At 40.3% G+C, this 19,534-nt stretch overlaps 1 protein-coding gene across 2 annotated transcripts; it reads right to left on the reverse strand.

Moving 5' to 3' along the window:
- LOC18786211 (beta-glucosidase BoGH3B) lies at positions 442 to 11,834 on the reverse strand. Of its 2 annotated transcripts, none has more exons than XM_020558668.1 (10): positions 11,615 to 11,834; positions 11,321 to 11,525; positions 10,875 to 10,965; positions 10,426 to 10,571; positions 9,905 to 10,148; positions 9,476 to 9,580; positions 9,202 to 9,384; positions 8,848 to 9,049; positions 8,351 to 8,497; positions 442 to 1,495 (listed from the first exon to the last, which is right to left on the reverse strand). In XM_020558668.1, the coding sequence occupies exons 1-10, from the start codon at positions 11,754 to 11,756 to the stop codon at positions 1,473 to 1,475; spliced, it is 1,488 nt and encodes a 495-aa protein (XP_020414257.1). In that variant the 5' UTR covers positions 11,757 to 11,834; the 3' UTR covers positions 442 to 1,472. The 2 variants fall into 2 exon arrangements, with proteins under 2 accessions (XP_020414257.1, XP_007220446.2); XM_007220384.2 differs by lacking the exon at positions 442 to 1,495 and adding an exon at positions 2,620 to 3,474.

A 19,534-nucleotide genomic window follows, 5' to 3' on the forward strand; every position in this document is an offset into this window, starting at 1 on the left:
ATTATGTCGTTCAATTAAATGCACCAAGTGTTAAGTGTAGAGCCAAACCTCAAAATACTTTGGCTTAAAGGCAACCATACCTCAATGTCAAGGATAGAATTCGTCTTAACTCTAGGCCTCAAAGGGAATCACTCTTATTTTCATATAGAAACTAGGCTTACTTTCTCATCACGCATATGCATATGAGAATAGAGTTTATGTATAGAGAATCAAGAATTATCGCTTATGAATTTTAAGAAATAAAAGCTCAATTTCTGAAAATAGACCTCATGAAAAGAATTAAATACTAAGAATGTAGGTAGATTCCTTCACTTCCAAGCAAGATGTACCAAAAGATCCCTAAGTGAAAATTTTATCATAACTTCCAAACGAAAAATCCAATATGGATTCAACACAAAAAACTGAAGAAGAAAACATGGGCCAAATCTTCATCTTCATTACTAGAAAAGACAGTTTTAAGCAAACATAAACCTCACGTTATTTTAGACAGAAAAACAGAGAACTAAAAAGGAAAATGCTAAAATGAACAAAAACACACAAAAAAGTCAATTCCACACCCCCAAACCTAAACTAAACATTGTCCTTCAATTGCAAGGCAAAGATAGAATGCAAACATTGGTACCGAATCCACGACTCTCGAGGGGTCTTCAAAGTAAAGTTTTAAGCGATTACCATTGACTTTAAACTTATACCCAATCCTCTTGTTCTCAATTTTGACCATACCATAAGGAAACACTAGCTTCATTGTGAATGGACCCGTCCATTTGGACCTTAGTTTACTTGGAAAAAGCTTCAAACATGAGTTACAAAGCAAAACTTTCATAACCAGTGTAAAGTTGAATCGCTTTATGATGATAAAGCTTGGTCCTTTCCTTATAGATCTTCCCATTTTCATAGGCTTCATTCCGTAGCTGATCTAGTTCACTCACTTGCATCTTCCTCATGTCTCCAGCCTTCATCTCAAAATTCAGTCGCTTAATTGCCCAGTAGGCCCTATACTCCAATTCAACCGGTAAGTGGCAAGCCTTGCCAAAAACAAGTCGATATGGGCTCATACCAATAGGAGTCTTATATGTTGTGCGATAGGCCTAAAGAGCGTCATTCGATTGCAATGCCCAATCCTTTTCTTGTAGTTTCTACGGTCCTCTCCAAGATTGTTTTAATTTGCCGGTAGCTTAACTCGACTTGTCCCAATGTTTGAGGGTGGTAAGGAGTTGCTACCTTATGGGTGATATTGTACTTTTTCAACAAATGCATCAAAAGACTCATTGCAAAAGTGACTCTCCCCATCACAATTTTGCTATCACTAGTCTTGGTCACAATCGTTTCAATCCACTTAGGCACGTAATCAATAGCGACAAGGATATAATTGTACCCATAAGATGATGGAGACGGACCCATGAAGTCTATACCCCAAACGTTGAATAATACCACTACCAGATTGCTTGTGAGCGGCATCTCACTCCTCTTGCTTATGTTCCCATATATTTGGTACCTGTCGCAGTGAGCAACAAAATTACACGTATCTTTGAATAAGGTAAGCCAAAGGAATCTAGATTGAAGAACTTTAAAAGCAGTCTTTTTACCACCAAAATGTCCCCCACAATTTAATTCATGACTAAATTTTAATATACTTTGCTGCTCAGATTTTGGGACACAACGCCTTATTATTTGATCAGGACAATGCTTAAATAAATAAGGTTCCTCGCAAAAATAATGCTTAACCTTAGCTAAATAATTACCAATATCTGCAAACCATGGCTCTTCTCCATGCGCATGCAGAGAAGAGTTGTTCATGAGGAAAAGCGTCGAGGATGGGTAGGATATCACCATAGCCAGCCACCTCCTTGGTGGTGCCACCCATTCCTTGGCCGGGCACAAGCTCCAACCACGATAAGTGATCAGCTACTACATTCTCGCTCCCTTTTTCGTCCTTAATTTCCAAATTAACCTAGGCTTGACATCCTTTTTGGTTAGCAAATATTTCAATGTCGCATGATCAAAATAGGTAATAATATTATTAGAGCCACTTAAATAAGAGTGCAGTTTCTCCAATGCAAAAACAACAAGTAGTAATTCTTTTTCAATGGTAAAATAATAAATTTGAGCATCATTAACGGTGCAACTCACATAATGAATAACACAAGGCACTTTATTTACCCTTTGTCCTAGAACAACACCTATGGCATAATCAGAAGTTTGACACATTATTTCAAAGGGTAACGACCACTTAGGAGGCATAATAATAGGTGCCATAGTTAATTTCTCTTTCAAAGTATTGAAGGCATTAAGGCAATTTTTATCCAAAATTAGAAACAGCATCTTTGGCCAATAAATCGCACAAGGGGCAAGTAATTTTGAAAAAAAAATATTTAATAAATCTTTGATAAAATCTTGCACGACCCAAGAAGCTTCGCACTCCCTTTACAGAAGTAGGGACAACAATTTTTCAATTAAATTAATTTTTTCCTTGTCAACTTCAAAACCTAGAAATAATATGTGCCAAAACAATACCTTGCCTTACGATGAAGTGGCTCTTCTCCTAGCTCAATGTCAAGTTAATCTCTACATGTCTCTTAAGCATCAAGGTTAAATGTTCAAGGCAATTACAGAAAGAACTTCCAAAAACAGAAAAATAATCCATAAATACCTTGATAAACCTATGTACAAGCTTAGTAGTTGAAGTTAATTCTGCAATAGTTGGGGACCTGATCATTTTTTCTATAAAAATATTGTTTACTTAGATCATTACACTATTCCATGGTGTTACTAATCCACGTATTATAATATAAGTGGGTGACAGGATTTATATATCATGGATCCAATATCAAAGGCGGATCTACATTTGGCCTGGAGTGGGCTCCAACCTAGTTCTGAATAGGCTCAGTTGTACAAGCCCAACCTAGGTAAATCAAATAATAGCACACCCCTCTATGTAGAAATAAGCCCACTTATGAACCATCTCTACACCCTACAACAGACGTAGATTTTTTCTTTCTTATTCTAGTCACCCATAACTCCATATTTGGCATCAAGGGGGATTCATTCATGAATATCTGGTCTGCTCTGCTTACACAAGTTCAATAAACTTAGACTTGGGAACAACCTAGTGACAAATTATTTAGTGTTAACATCTCTCCTTATTGCATGCCAGCCCAAAGCCAAGAGGATATAAAGGGTCATATGAATTGTCTCCAGCATTCACAGGCAGCTGTTCAACCCTTTTAAACCATGTCACTGGGAGCTGGCCCTCGAAATCGTGATCTCCAAAGATAACATCTGCAATTCCATCTCCTTCAGTACCAGGTAACCAGGCAGCAACAAGAGCATCTATCTTTTCCAATAGCCAGGGCTCTAAAACTAAGGGTCTTCCAGAAATCAGAATTACCAACGAGGGGATTTTGTCAGCAACTGAGCTTATGATATCAGCTCCATTCAAGGGGATCACAAGCTTTGAATTGTCACCCTTGCCTTCTGCATATGGAGCTTCTGTTAGTGTTTAATAAGCTACTGATAAAAATGGAGGAATACTGAGAATATTGAAGAAAAGAGTGAAGAGAATAATGATGCTCTGTAAAAACGTTTTCGTATATTTGTTGTTGTGTATTTTCGAGCTGTATCACTCACAGCTCATATTACAGTTAGAAGAGAGAGAGAGAGCTAGACAAATCCTAGCTTCAATCTCAACCATCCAACTACACTATGGGTAAGATTATGACACCTGTCCAGTCAAGTCCTATGAGACTTAACAAACCGTTTTGACTATTATAGACAGCTTAGCCTATGAGCTAAGTATAACACTAAACCAACAATTACATACTAAATCAGTTTACCATTTTGCACATTAACACTCCCCTTCAAATTGTGAACTGATTTCACCCCAAGCAATTCTCTGAGATAAGAGAATTGTTCCCTTGCCAAAGCCTTAGTGAAGATGTCAGCTACTTGCTCCTTTGTAGGACAATAAATCAAGTTGATTACACCCTGTTGTAGAGCTTCTTTGATGTAGTGATACCTCCGGTTTATGTGTTTGGTTTTCTGATGAAAGATCGGATTCTTGGTGATAGCAATGGCTGAGGTGTTATCACAGTTTAGGGGTGTTGCCACAGTCTGCATTTCACCAAAATCTTCTAACACAAACCGTAACCAAGTAGCTTGTGCAGTTGCCTCTGATGCACTCACATATTCTGCTTCAGCTGTGGATAGAGCAACACATTGTTGCTTCACAGATGCCCAAGAGAATACTCCACTACCGAATGTAAAAGCATATCCCGATGTACTCTTCATATCATCTTCTGATCCAGACCAGTCACTGTCACAGAAGCCTACCAAAACCGATCCTTCTCCTTTCTTATATTCCAAACCAAAGTCAAGTGTACCCTGAACATACCTTAGTACCCTCTTGGCAGTTCCATAATGTTTATTTGTGGGGGAATGCATAAATCTAGCCAACAGACAAGCAGCATACATTATATCCGGTCTAGTTGCAGTGAGGTAGAGTAGACTTCCCACTAGTTTTCTGTATTCAGCTTCATTTGAAGCTCCACTTTCATCATCTCTCTTCAATTTGTCAGCTGGTACAAGAGGAATACCAACCGGTTTACAGTCCCGCAGACCAAACCTTTTCAAAAGTGTGGAAGCATATTTCTTCTGGTGTATGAAAATGTAGTCTTCACTTTGGATAATTCCCATTCCTAGAAAGTGATGTAGCAAACCCAAATCTGTCATCTCATACCTCTGCATCATATCAGTCTTGAAATCTTGCATTAGTTCTTGAGAATTCCCTGTATAGACTATATCATCCACATAGATAGATACTATGACCAGATCCGAGGTTCCCCTGCCTTTAACATATAATGTTGCCTCACTTGTGCTCCTTTTAAAGCCACATTGCACGAGATAAGAGTCTATTTCTCCATACCAGGCTCTAGGAGCCTGTTTCAAGCCATACAAGGCTTTGTGCAATTTATACACTTTATCCTCTTCACATTGCACAATAAAACCATCGGGCTGCTCTACATACACCTCCTCTTGAAGCACTCCATTCAGAAAAGCTGATTTCACATCTAATTGATACATTTTCCAACTATTCTTTGCAGCCAAGGCAATGAGAGTTCGTATAGTATCCAACCTTGCCACTGGTGCAAAGGTTTCATTATAATCTATTCCGGGCTTTTGTGCATAGCCCTTTGCAACTAGTCTAGCTTTATGCTTTTGAATCGAACCATCCAAGTTCAACTTAGTCTTGTACACCCATTTTACTCCAATTATAGGTTTGTTGAAAGGTCTATTTACCAATTCCCAAGTCTGATTCTTCTCAATCATGTTCATCTCATTTTCCATTGCCTTCTTCCAAGCTTCATCCTGTGCAGCTTCATCAAAGTTCTCAGGCTCCACTATGCATGAATGGCAACTTGCATAGATCTCACTCAGATTTCTGTACCTCAAAGGTGTGTCATCAACCGAGGGATCATCTGCAGGTTCTTCTTCTGTTTCAGGTGCTTGGAAAACAGGTTCTTCTTCTGATTCAGTTGTTCTCATATCTGAGAGTTCATCCGCAGGAAGTGGAATGCAGATTTCTTTCACTTTGTGTTGCTCCCAATCCCATTTGCCATGCTCATCAAAAACCACATCCCTTGAAAGCAAAACCTTCTGAGTTGCAGGATTCAATATTCTGTATCCCTTCTCACATGTACCATAACCAATAAAAACTCCTATGGCACTTGTTGCTTCTAGCTTATGCCTTAACTTTCCAGGAATAAGTGAGTAACACACTGAGCCAAACACCTTGAGATGTTTAACTCCAGGCTTTCTCCCACTAAACTTCTCAAAAGGTGTAGTATTCTCCAAAGCTCGGGTTGGACTTCTATTAAGTAAATACACAGAGGTATTCACTGCCTCACACCAAAGCGTGTAGGGAAGCTCCTTGTCATGAATCATGCACTTTGCCATTTCTACAATGGTTCTATTTTTCCTCTCCGCAACGCCATTTTGCTGTGGAGAATAAGCTACTGTGAGTTGCCTTTCTATTCCCAGATTTTCACAAAACTGAAGAAAATCAGCTGAGATGTATTCTCCTCCCCGATCAGTCCTCAACCTCTTCACATGGTATCCGGATTGAAGCTCCACCATAACTTTGAATTTCTTGAACACATGGAATGTCTCGGACTTATTTCTCAGAAAATAAACCCAGCACATCCTTGAAAAATCATCTATGAATGTGATAAAATATTTATTTCCACCTAGGCTTGCTGTTTGCATTGGACCACACAAGTCTGAATGAATCAATTCTAATGGCTCCTTGGCTCTCCACTTTGATTCCTTAGGAAATGGCTCCCTGTGACCCTTCCCAAGTACACAACCGTGGCACAACACTTCACCATTTTGGATTTCAGGCAGCCCCAATACCATTGCTTGGCTCTGCAGCAGCTGGAGGCTTCGAAAGTTTAAGTGCCCAAACCTCTTGTGCCATACCTTGGAGCATTCTTGCACATTTGTTTTCAAGGCAATCTCCTTGATTGTGTTGAAAGTTAAGGGAAAACACCTGTTCCCCTTTTGCTTTACACTTACCACCATGTTACTTAGGGAACTATCATCGAAGATGTCAACCTTGTGATTTCCAAATACAAGAAAATAGCCATGCTCTGTCATCTGTCCTACACTTAGCAAATTTTCAGCTAGACTAGGTACAAGCATAACCTCCTTTATATACCTCTTACCCTTCATTGTTTCAATGATCAGTGTCCCTTTTCCTGCCACTTCAACTAAAACTCCATTGCCTACTTGAACCTTTGCTTTCACTCCTCTGACAATGTCTACAAGCAAGTCTTCCCTGGATGTCATATGATTGCTACATCCACTATCTATGTACCATTCATCACTCATCTTCTTTACTTCTCCAGAATGATTAGCAAAGAATAAGTTTCCGGTTTCTTCAACCTGATTAGCAAAGTTCACCTGCTGCACAGCCTTGTTTGTATGACAATATTTTGCAATATGCCCAATTTTGTTACACTTGTGACACTTGACCTTGTTCTTAAACCAACACTCTCCATAGTGCAATTTATCACAGAATTTGCATTTATTTCCAGTGTTGTCTGTCTCATTTTTCACAGAGGAATTAGACTTATTACCTCCATCACCCTTGTTGCCCCATTGCTGCCCCTGTGGTTTGGCATTCTTCTGAGACTTACTGGTGTGACCATTAGACCGTGTTGCCTTTGATCCAACGTTGAAGCTAGCAAAAGCCTTCTCTGCACTATTGTCACCATGCCTATCAAGCCTCTGTTCATATCCTTTTAAAATGGCAACAACATCCTGAGCATCAATAGTGTCTAAATCTTTTGTATTCTCTATCACAGCTGCAATACTATCATAGGACTTAGGCAGACTAATAAGTAGTTTCTGAACAATTCGTTGATTGCTCAGATCCTCACCATAGCTCCTCATTTGGTTGATCAGATCAAACAACTTAGCAATATATCCAGACAAAGATTCATTATCACTCATCCGAGTATATTCAAAATCACGCCTAAGACCCTGAAGTTTCACAGATCTTACCTGCTTATCACCCACAAATTCTTGTTTCAGAATATCCCACGCAGCCTTTGCAGATTCCTGAGTTGCAATTCGTGGAAAAATTTGATCTGATACAGCCCCTTGGATGATACCCAGAGCTCTAGCGTCCTTCACCAAGTTCTCACGCATCAGCTTCCTCTCTGCCTCCGTGAGCTCCTCCGCCTCCTTCGTCGGAGTTTTGTACCCATTCTCCACAAGATCCCACAGCTCGTGCGAACGGAAGATGGTTTTCATTTTGATTTGCCAGAAATCAAAATTTTCACCATTAAAAATGGGTGCCCTGAGTTCTCCTCCTCCAGATCCAGACATGTTAGTCTAGAGTACTGATTTGAGCTCAAGAATCACACAACAAGCTTTTGCTCAGAGATTCAAACCCAACCTCACAGTCACAACGCCCAGAAATTCAGACCCAACTAGGCTCTGAGGCCATGTTAGTGTTTAATAAGCTACTGATAAAAATGGAGGAATACTGAGAATATTGAAGAAAAGAGTGAAGAGAATAATGATGCTCTGTAAAAACGTTTTCGTATATTTGTTGTTGTGTATTTTCGAGCTGTATCACTCACAGCTCATATTACAGTTAGAAGAGAGAGAGAGAGCTAGACAAATCCTAGCTTCAATCTCAACCATCCAACTACACTATGGGTAAGATTATGACACCTGTCCAGTCAAGTCCTATGAGACTTAACAAACCGTTTTGACTATTATAGACAGCTTAGCCTATGAGCTAAGTATAACACTAAACCAACAATTACATACTAAATCAGTTTACCATTTTGCACATTAACAGCTTCACCAACAGCTACAATCGCGAAAGTGATATCTTGCCGTGCTAAGGTCTCTGTCGAGGGATACTTCTCATAAATGATTTCTGTATCATCTCCAAATGCCTTCTTAATAGCTTCCAAGATGGTTGTCCCTAAAAATGTAAATGATCTAATTAGTGAGTTGCACATGTGCAATTAAGGCATTGAAAAGATACTAGCATGCAAATTTACCATCTATCAATTTCAAATTGAGCCATGAAGAAAAAAAAAAAACTTCTATAACCTGTTTATAATGGTTTTCAAAAATAAAGTTTGCAAAATTCTGGTTCAAAACTTGAAAAATGAAATTGTTTGAGAAAACATGATGCATGCAAATGAATTCTAATCTTATTAAGATATATATACACACACACACACACAAATATGTCACATTGATTATGATAATCAACAATTAGGCTTTCAGTTATAAAAATAGTGGAAAAATAGCAACACTGTTCCATACCAATTGTTATCCTTCCACTGCTACCATATTTTGTAGCTGTCCACCCTCCACACTGATTTCCAAGATCATCGGCATGAGTTCCAGCAACGAGTATTCTTTTAGCGTTTTTTTCTAAGGGAAGAAAAGGTTCCATTGGATCCTTTCCATTTTTAAAAAGAACCAATGACCTCCGAACTGCTTCACGTGCTAAATCTCTGTGCATCTGCACGAGAATCATGGAAATAGAAACTGTTTCATAAGTACAAGATGCTCAAAACAGAATATATGATCAATGGGCCATTTTCAAATGATAACATGCAAAACATGTAGCGGTTTCAATGACATGAAAATGAGACATGCTGTTCTGAAAATTACCTTGCAACCAACTATGTCCTGCAAAGATGTATCAGTGAAGGGATGTTCAAAAAGACCAGCAACAAACTTCACTCTTAGTATTCTCTCAACAGCATCATCTATCCTGGACATTGGTATCTCCCCAGATTCCACAAGATATATTAATTCCTCAATGAATTGTTCATATCTGAAAGGAACCATGACCTGCATACCTTCTGAATTAGACAAATGTAGGAAGTAAAGATCAAGGAAAGCAAATAATTGTTAGGCTTATAAACTTGGAGTTCATATGTACCATGTCTATTCCTGCATTAATGGCTAACGAAATGCATAAACGATAGTTTGAACCTTCAGGTTCACAAAGTTGGTCAATTCCATCCCAGTCAGAAATCACAAATCCCTGCAGCAGAGTACAAAATGATGCTTATCTAGACATACAACATTTAATGTTAAAGAAACTCTGCACTTTGAATAAACCAATAAAATATATGGAAGGTTACTTGAAGTTCATTCAAATGTTTGCACAGTTACATCTTACTGATGACTAGGAAGCATTCAGGATATCAAAATTCTAACATATAGTCCATCACAATATGCAATATTATCTTTATGCCGAAATGACTGATTATAATTAGTTGAGAAGAGACTAATAGGAATCGGTAGGGGTAGGTCTTCGGTCCCTCTTTTCCAGTAGGAAATAGTGCAGACTATGTGGGTTCCTTACCCTAAAACCTAGCTTATCTTTCAAGATTTCTGTGAGGAGAAAACTGTGTCCATGTAGTCTCTGTCCATTCCAGCTGTTATAGGACACCATAATAGTGGAAACTCCTTGAGAAATACAGTCTAGATAAGGGCGCATATGAATCCTCTCTAAGTCGTCATAAGAGGATATATTATTGCCCTCATTGACACCTTTCTTTGTTCCCCCTTCTCCAACAAAATGCTTGGCAGATGCAATAATGTTGTTTCTGAAATATACAAAAGTAAGAAAAAGTTCAAATATCTGAGATTACTTCCAATGGGACTTAAGTATTTGAATGCAAGAACATGGTAAGCATAAGTTGTGAACCTCCAAGAACTCGATTTTTCCTCAATTAGTATACAATTTTGAAAATAATTATTTGATTTTATTTGAAACAAAGATGATTAAAGACATGTTATCAAATTCAGATAAGATGCAATATGTTTCATGAAAGAAGTATGCATGGAAAATTATTGACTAATAACTCTCCTTTCACTTTCTACCTTCCTGCTACAAAAGGGTAGCCCTTTGGGTATCCCTGGGGTGGCTGCCCCTGCAAGCCTGAAACAATAGAAGTCATCTTGCTTACAATTTCTGTGTCTTCACTGTAACTCTCGTAGCATCTTCCCCATCTGGGATCTTTGCACACCTGTCAAACTCAGAATCCATTCAAGTGAATTTCTTCACAAACCCATTCAATTCATGCCTCAATTTATTATCTTACATTTATACCTACAGTTTTATATGCTACAAATTTACCAAAATTCATGGCTTAAAAGAGTGTAAAAAGAACAAGAAAGACCCAAAAGGTTGTATAATTTTTTTTTTTTTCCACAAAAGAAACAAATTTTGGAGTTTGAAGTTTTAGTAGATACGCCATAACTTTTGCAATCCGATAAACTGCAGTCTAAACTTAAAACAGATAACGAGTACTGAATCCATAATGACTTACAGCCACACAGGGAGCAAAAGTATAGTGAATGCCACAGGCCCTGGCTTCAAGAGCAGTTGCCACACCAATCCTTCGAGCCAAATCTGCATCTCTATCACACACAAACGCACACACAGTTCAAAAGTTAGTGGAAATGGAAGACTACCAAGACTTTTCTTTTTGTTTCGTTCTTATGTTTTTCTCCTTTATTGTCATTCTGAGTCGTCATAAATCAGGATTCCAAGTTTCAAACAACTGTGTTTCATCAGATTTGAACTTAGAAACTCTTCCAGCACAAAGTTGTGATTACCTTATATCATTAGACCAAATGGTCAGTGCTGCAAATTTAATCTAATTATAGTTTTTCCACTATTCTCTTAGTGATCAAACAAAAACATCAAAATTTAAACCAATCAAGAAACGAATCATTAATGAATAAGCAGTCTTGAAAAATGAAACACACTAACCCAGTGGCGCCAAGACCAACATTGTGAGGGAATATGGCGGCACCAAACACATTACCATTCCCATGAACCGCATCAGTCCCATATATGAGGGGGATGCCAAGCCTAGACTCCAGCGCTGACCTCTGAAACCCATCTACCATATCCGACCAGTCCGACGGAGAAGCATTCTCAACCGGCAAGCTGCCCGGAGCACTGAATATGCTCCCTACCATAATAATATATATACTCCATGAAGTCTACCATCAATGACATGGGACAAAAAAAAAATCTATACCAGATAGAGAGAGAGAGTACCGATGGAGAGGTCTTTAATGGCAGCTGGGGTGGCGACCTGGCTCTCGATTTGGGTCATCTGGCCGACCTTCTCTTTCAAAGTCATACGAGAAAGGAGTTGTTTGACGTGAGCTTCAATGACTTCCTCCTCTACTTTGGCCATCTTGAGCTAACTAACCAACCTCTTTCATCTCAGCTGCTTTAATGGGTTCTTCTACTAGAAGTTGCAGTTTAAAGTTAGGTTGTAGTGTTCAATGATGTTCTATATATGATAATCAAGATGCTTTAAAAGCTCGAGCCAAGGAAACAATTTTTATTTTTTAATTTTTTTAATTTTCAAGTTTTTAATACTAGTGGAAAAGTGAAAAGGAAGAATTATTTTTTTAAAATATCCTCCGTACACTTTGTATGTTAAATATTTGAAAATTATTCTTCTTTTCCGTTTGAGCGGGCAGAAGGTTGTGCTTTGTGGTCGTCCTTTTTTCAAGTATTCTAGTCATGTTCTGTTTCAAGAAAACACTGAACAAGTGTTGCCTTTTACTTTTGTGACTTCCTTTTGTGAGGTAGTGCGCATCAAGTGTTGTGACTTGCCTTGTTGAATTGTAAGTCTCTAGCTGATTAGAATTAGTGAAATAAGCTATGAGTTTAATTGTGTATTCACTTGAGCTTTATTATTGCCAAGTGTGAGGCCAAGAATGTAAGGCAAACAATGCCATGTGTGATGATCCTAATAAATATCTAGATGTGTGGCTGAGATCTTTTTTGATGTAAGAAAAATGATCCAGCTATGACTGCTAACAGATATATTCCTTGCACGATGTGTGTGAGAAAGTTTTGTTTTATGAAGTAAGAAAGCAATATTCTCTGTTGCTCTCTGGAGAGATGAGAGAACATTCATTCTCTTTGTGATCTTTGTATTTTTTCTTTCTACTTTAATCCCCTTCTTCATTTTCATATCCATTGAAACTCCATAAACCAGAATCAAAGGAACACTAACATGCCTCACTCTCACTCTCTCTCTCTCTCTCTCTCTCTCTCTCTCTCTCTCTCTCTCTCTCTCTCTGTATATATGTATAATTATTCATGGTTGTAAGTGTTAGAATATTAGGAAAATTTGGTAACAATCAAATAAAATGGAGAATAATAAGGATATAGTCAATGGACTAGTTCTGTTTTGAGCTTAGTCATATGTTTTTGAATTTTTGTTAGCTTGAGGTCAATGGGCCTTCACAAGGGCTTTAAGGCTTGTTTAATTTGTATTTTAATTTACGTTTCTACCATGTTATAACTAAAAACATGCCAAAATCACTCAAAAATAAAATTCAAACGTGAGATTTGATATCTGATCAGATGCACCAACCTACAATGTCGACCCTGTGGGAACAAATATTTCAGCGACCAATGAGTGAGTGACACGTGGAAAAGGAAAATTCCCTAGGTCAAATAATCATTCTAATTAAATTCTATTTAATTAGGGAGATAATATTTGATTTAAAATGGGAATATTTCCCTAAATCAAGGAAGAGATTTCCACCAAATCTCCTTGATTAATTCCAATCTCCTATTTTTTGGGTAAAAATAATCATGATTAAATAAGGATTATTCTTCAAACCCTCGAAGGCACGAGCTCTATAAATACATGGCTACACAACATACACATGAGGTAAGTCTAAACTTAATTCTGAAAACCCTAGAGAACTCTCTCTCTCTCTCTCTCTCTCCTTCACATGGTTCCGGCCACCCGTCTCTCTCCGTGATAGATGACCTCCAACCATTTTGTTACTTTGTCGTATCTTCCTAAGATCCAATTAACTAACTTAGGCATCGGAGGGCTTTTGGTCAACACCCCCTGGGTGTGGTCCATTGACCTAGATTTGTTTTACAGTAAGCGAGCAGGAAGAAGAAGAAGGGAGTTCGAAGGGTGAAGAATCAATCAGCGAATATTCCCCCGTGTGGATATTTGCATAAACATTTTGGTGCTTTCATTGAAAGCATCAAGTTATACTCAATGCATCGCTCTTGAATCAAATGAATCTATTTCCTCATATTCAACACTGAACCAAAGCCTTCCAAACAACCATGGTTGGAAGCAAGCGCACGAGAAGCAAGGCTGTTGTGACTCCGAGACGTACCCTAACCATCGCAAAGACGCAGTGTCGAGCCATCCACCACGCTCCGCCTTCGAAACCACGAATTTTCCTCTTAGCCTCGTGGCCATGGGTACGACTCCACATGCCAGCACCATGGCTATCACCACTGTTCCAAACATCACTTCTGCTCCTTCACTAGCCCTGTGGCCGAGAGCACCTTTTCGGCACACACCATCGCACCTCCTCGTGGCCTCACGTCCAGCACTAACTTGCAGCAGCAAAACCTTGCGGCCGGATCCAACAACCATCCCTTTGGCCCCATGGTCAAACTAGGGAATTACCCTCAGGGGTCCACAGTTGGATCCAAAGCGCATATTCAAGGTGGTGTCACCACCGTCCATGGCTATTTTGCCTCCACCATAAGTCACGACCCAATCTTGGAGCAAGTACTACCATTCCCTCATTTGCCGGTGCACTTGACATTTGCTCCCTATGCCTCCAACAAAACCCTAGCCCATGTGCAATTGGGCTCCATACAATTCTCTCTTCTTGATCCTCGCAATCAACCATACCTCAATCTCAAAGTCGACGAGTTAACTTAAAGAATAGACAGCCAAAATAACTTGGTTGGACAACTTCTCAAACAAATTGATTTGGTCTGAGACCTTGGCCTTAGATTCCAAAGCGAAGAGAGAATTATGGATAAATGCACCAGCAAGCAGTTCAAGAGGTCTCAATTAGGTCGAGCAAGAACCAGCAGGTGATGAGGAAAATAAGAACGCGTTTTTCAGCACTAAGGCATGTTGCAAGCATTAACAAGCCCTAACCAAAGTAGATCAAGCCTCCATTCAAGATTAGGTGTAACACCCCGACTCCAAATTAAATGTTTATCTTAATCGATTTAAATAAAGTTACGAATTTACCCTTGGGATAGGGGTAAATTGGTCACTTTCTTCTTCCGAAGGATTTTGGAACCGTGGATGGTATTTCTGGGTAGGTGGTACTGAGACGAATTCGTAGACACGCGGTAGGCTTGAATCGGAGTTGTAACGAAAAAGTTACGGGCAAAACATTGTTAGTGGCAAACTTGTAAATATTTCAAAAAATTTTGGTAAAAATCAGATTTTTTCCTCAGTTCTCTCTCTCTCCTCGCGCGCGACACTCTCTCTCTCCTCAGTCTCTCTCTCTCTCCCTGACGTCCTCTCTCTCTCTCTCTCTCTCTCTCTCCTCGGTTCTCTCAGCTCCGGCCACGGCAGGACCCGAGACCGGACACAAAACAACTGGCCAGACCTCGCCGACGTTCCCCAGTCCACCTCTAGCCGCCAGCCGCCGCCTTCGCCGCCCAAACCCGGTGATTGAGGTATGGTTTCTCATCCATTTTTCGAGTTCTAGCTGATGATTGTATAGGTTTTGATCGATTTTGAGTCTAGAAAACCGATTAGAAAACCTAGGTTTTGGCCGAATTTCAAAATGAAATTCCGGCCAGTTGCTGGCCGAATTGGAACTTCCCGTAGTTGAATGAAGTGATCCTGACATCGAGTAGAAGCTAGGGTAGGAAGGGTGAGCTCGGGTGTGGAGTTTTTCCGTCGCCGGAATTACTCTACACACCCACGCGCTGCCGGCGCGTGTGGCGGCGCGTGGGCGAGGTTGGTGAGGATGTAAATTAACCCGATGAGATCCTTAGGTTGTCACGAGCGCATAGGAATTCGCGGATCTCAATTCGGATGTCGTTTGACTATCGAACGGATTTTCGCATATTGTGCGTTATCCGGGTTCGATAGGTTCCGACCGTTAGATCTTTCCCGAATTAAAATATGTTGTTCTAGGAATTCCTAGGACCGTATGGGACTTCACGAATTCTGAATCGGAGCCCGGATGTTCCGATTCAATAATGCAAAGTTTGCGGGTTAGCGATAACCGTAAAAACCGTGAACGCTTCCTAAACCTGTAACCGGACCTTAGGATACCTTCTTCAATGTGCACGTATGGGGAATTTGGGGAGTTAAGCATTTAATTTGTAATTTTCGCTTAGACGTGATTTTATATTAATTAACGGTTCGTATCTCGAAATAGGTGTTTCGACTGCACGTACGCAGCAAGCAGGACCCGCACGTGGTCAGGCAGCGAGGGAATACTTGTGAGTGGACTTGGTTTTAATCATATGCATGGTTTTAATTGATGAAAGATTTTGCATAATGTTTTAATGGCTTATGGAATTTATATATTTTATTCATGAATTGATTTTGACGGTCGTATAGCACTTGGCAATATATTGTGAGTTTGGCATTTTGAGTTTTTGAGAGTGCAATTATATGGATAATGGGGAGGTATATTTATATATTCTCTATAGACGAGATATTGGGGTAGTTGGAGGTTGTTGTGGAAGAATGTGGTTTTGGAGAGAAGTTGTGTGATTACACTACGTAAGTACCTTCCCCAGTTACTAGTCTCACTCGCGGCGTTGGATGTTCCGGCGTGTGAGACACTTTCCATATGCGGCGTTGGATGTTCCGGCGTATGGAAAGACTTTGTATAGTGTTAGGGTCATCACCATGGCGTTGGATGTTCCGGTGTGTGATGATCCAGTCTGCGCGCGTAGGACATAGTTTGGGAGCTACACATGGCGTTGGATGTTCCGGTGTGGGAGCTTTGGAGTTTCGTCCCCCGGTTGGACCGCTCATCCCTAGACGCAGGATAGCACCTGGAAATCCTACGGACTAGTCAACGATCCCCCAGTTGGATTGTTTTCCCCGGTACCTAGGTGGTGTGATGTGTATATCGTATAGATATTTATAGTTATATTTATATTTATATATATGTATATTTATATGTATATATATAGTTGAGTGTGTAAGGAATTCGAGTTTGTGTAGTAGTTTGACAGGAGTGGTAAGGTTGAGAGAATGAGATTCTTTTTGAAAGAGATAACTGATGTTTTTAGAAAAGTTTTAATGAAACATGTTTTGAGTAATTAATTATTGAATTGTGAACCTGTATGACTTGCGCATTATTTTTACATGGTGGGGTTACTATATTGTTTTTAACTGCGAATCTGGTTTTTGTCCACTCACATGTTTTCTGTTTTGCGCCCCCCAGCTAGTAGTCGCTCCAGGAAACGTGCAAGTGGTGTACGAAGCTCAATCGGTGCATCTTTCTAGTTAGGAACTGTGTAATTTCCTCTACTCAACTGTTCTTGTAATCTAAATTCGGTAGATGCTCTGTATTGCCATGCTAGATTTTACTTGTGAGGCCGGAGGCCACTCTAGTATGACTTGTAGATGTATGAAAGCATGCTGCTGGTTGGGATTATTATTTTGTGTGTATGTTGCAGGTTGAGTAAATTTTGTTGGGATTGCTTAAATTACAGGGGAGACTCTGCCAAATTTTTGGTAGAAAGTCTCGATTTCTTAGTAGGTGGGCCCGACATCGGGATGATGTCGGATCAAAGACGGGGTCCGCTTCGGTCTTCGGGAAATTCCGTGGTGGGTCCTGTCATTAGGTCCAATGTTTATGAGAGGCTGGGAGCACAAAAAAGCATTCATGAGAAGCTAGGGCCTTAAGGAGGTCATCCCATCGACCCTCGTCAAATACGCGAAGAAGGATGCTCACTGGCTCGCTTTGAAAATGCTAGCTCACAATGACAAGCCGAAGAGAACCCCTCATAAGCTCAGTCTATAATACGCCACACAAGCAAGACAATAGAGGAGGTCAGCCACCTAGAGGCAATCAAGGAGTAGACCAGTACGCTCACTTCGTGGGAGACACATACGTGAACTGTAAGCCTTGTGAACAGAACATGTCGGGAAGCTCTGGAATAACTGACTTCGAGACTTGAAAATTGGAGGAGATTTGGAGGATGCTCCACGCAAGGAGATTGACCAAGTGAACTTCTTTTCATTCACTAGTGAGATTGAGCATGCGGCCCTGAGAGCCATCTTTCATGCCATTCAAATGGGATTTAGATCCCAAGAGCCATCTGAAGCATTTCAAAAGTGTCATGATTCTCTACAAATCCGAGGATGTGCTAATGTGCAAGGTATTTGCAATGACCTTGAGAGGAGCAGCTCAAGCCTGGTTCCATACCTTTTCGTCCGGGTCAATCAACAACTTTAAAGATCTAGCAGTCATCTTCAAAAAGAAGTACACCTCCTACCAGATGATCAAGATGCAACTTGACCACCTATTCAACCTACAAAAGAAGTTCAAGGTGGAAAAAACTAACATTATGCGATTCGATGATTGGATTGCATCCTCTGCTTTCAAGAAGGGCTTGCTAACTAAGCATGACCTATACCATAAGCTAACCATAGCTCTCAGCTAGACTCTGGCAGAAGTCTTTGCGACCACGGATTGCTATACATTCTGGGATGACGTTCGGATTGCGGCCAAAAACTCCGCCAAGCAAGTCGACTAGCCAGCAGGTCAGAAATGAGATAGAGCCAGCAGCAGGAACCAGAAGGAAAGCTCAAGTCGTAACCCCAAGGGAGAGCCCCAACATATGAGAGCTACACTAAGTTCTTCATCCCTATGCATCAAATCTTAGCCAAAGTGAAAGACAAGGCTTGGTTGAATAGACCACCACCCTTGAAATCCAACTAAGAGAGATACCAGTAGGTACTATGCCTTCTATGGGACACACGGGCATTATACAAATAATTTCTTTGTTGGAAAAAGCACATCGATGTGCTGGTTAGAGAGAAGGCCATTGTATGAAGTTCGTGGCAAAGAAGGTTATCTAGTAGATTGAGGACCGCGATGCAGCCAATGAGCCTCCCCAGAAGGTCATAAGGATTAACACAATCCTGGTCGACTCCGAGTAGTCTAAGCTGACCAGTAAGGAAAAGAAAAGGAAGATTAAGCAAGCAACTGTGATGTCCCAAGCCTTATCATGATTGTCTTCCAGAAGAAAGACTTGATTGGGCTTGATCTGTTGCACAAGATGCCCTCGTCATCAGCATCTAGATTGTGCAGGTTGTGATCGACCGACTTCATATGGATGAGGGCAGCGTTGCCAATATCTTGCAGTTGCGGTTGTACAGGCAGATGGGCATGGAGACCAGGATCAACAACCCAACCAGGTCGCTAACTAGCTTCAATAGAGAGACCTCGGTTACTATGGGCATGATAGACCTTGATGTTTACTCTTTCTGTTGACCAGCTTATAAACATTTATGATCATTGAAGAAGTCCCCCTACAATGGCATTCTGGTAGACCACGGATTGGCAAGATCAAAGCCGTCACATCCGCCACACATTAGAAAATCTGCTAACCAATTCAACGGGGTGGTGTCGGTCTGATCAACAGTGATTAGGCAATGGAGAGAAGGTGTTCAGCCCAAAGGTTGAAGAAAAGAAAGCAAGCCCAATTTATACCAGTAAGCCAAACAGAACAAGGAGTAGAGGAAATAGATCCAATTCTTGACAGTCGAGCAAGGACCAAGATGCGAGAATTCGTTTGGAGGTCTTTCTTGAAGAAGGATGGAGCCCCAAAAAGGACATAGAGCGAGTACCCCTCGATCCTGATAAGCCAAAGAGAAAAATGAAGATCGGCTTGCGCTTAAGCGTACAATAAAAGCTGGAGCTGACCATCTTCCTCTAGAACAACAAAAATGTGTTCTAACATGCTTGGAATCAATCTGCGGATCATCTATAATCGCTTACATGTCAACACAGCCAGCAAACTAGTAGGGCAGAATAGACACAACTTCGCTCCCGAGCCGTCTTTCCAGTGACATTGGTGACCATTTCAGTCGATCCATGTATGGATTGCAATCCTCTCCTCATGATATTGCTGATAGTATAGGTTTTTCGGATCGATTTTAGTTTTTGAGAGTTGATTTACGTACCCATT

Source organism: Prunus persica, chromosome G2 (assembly GCF_000346465.2).
Source record: "Prunus persica cultivar Lovell chromosome G2, Prunus_persica_NCBIv2, whole genome shotgun sequence".
NCBI classification, from domain to species: Eukaryota; Viridiplantae; Streptophyta; class Magnoliopsida; order Rosales; family Rosaceae; genus Prunus; species Prunus persica.

Excerpts from the sequence above, each read along its gene's own strand:
- LOC18786211 (XM_007220384.2), bottom strand. The coding sequence starts at position 11,756 with ATGGCCAAAGTAGAGGAGGAAGTCATTGAAGCTCACGTCAAACAACTC. Across the intron at positions 9,385-9,475 it reads TTAATGCAGGAATAGACATG|GTCATGGTTCCTTTCAGATA; the intron begins GTACATATGAAC and ends GAAGGTATGCAG. Across the intron at positions 3,475-8,350 it reads AGCTGTTAATGTGCAAAATG|AAGGCAAGGGTGACAATTCA; the intron begins GTAAACTGATTT and ends CTCCATATGCAG.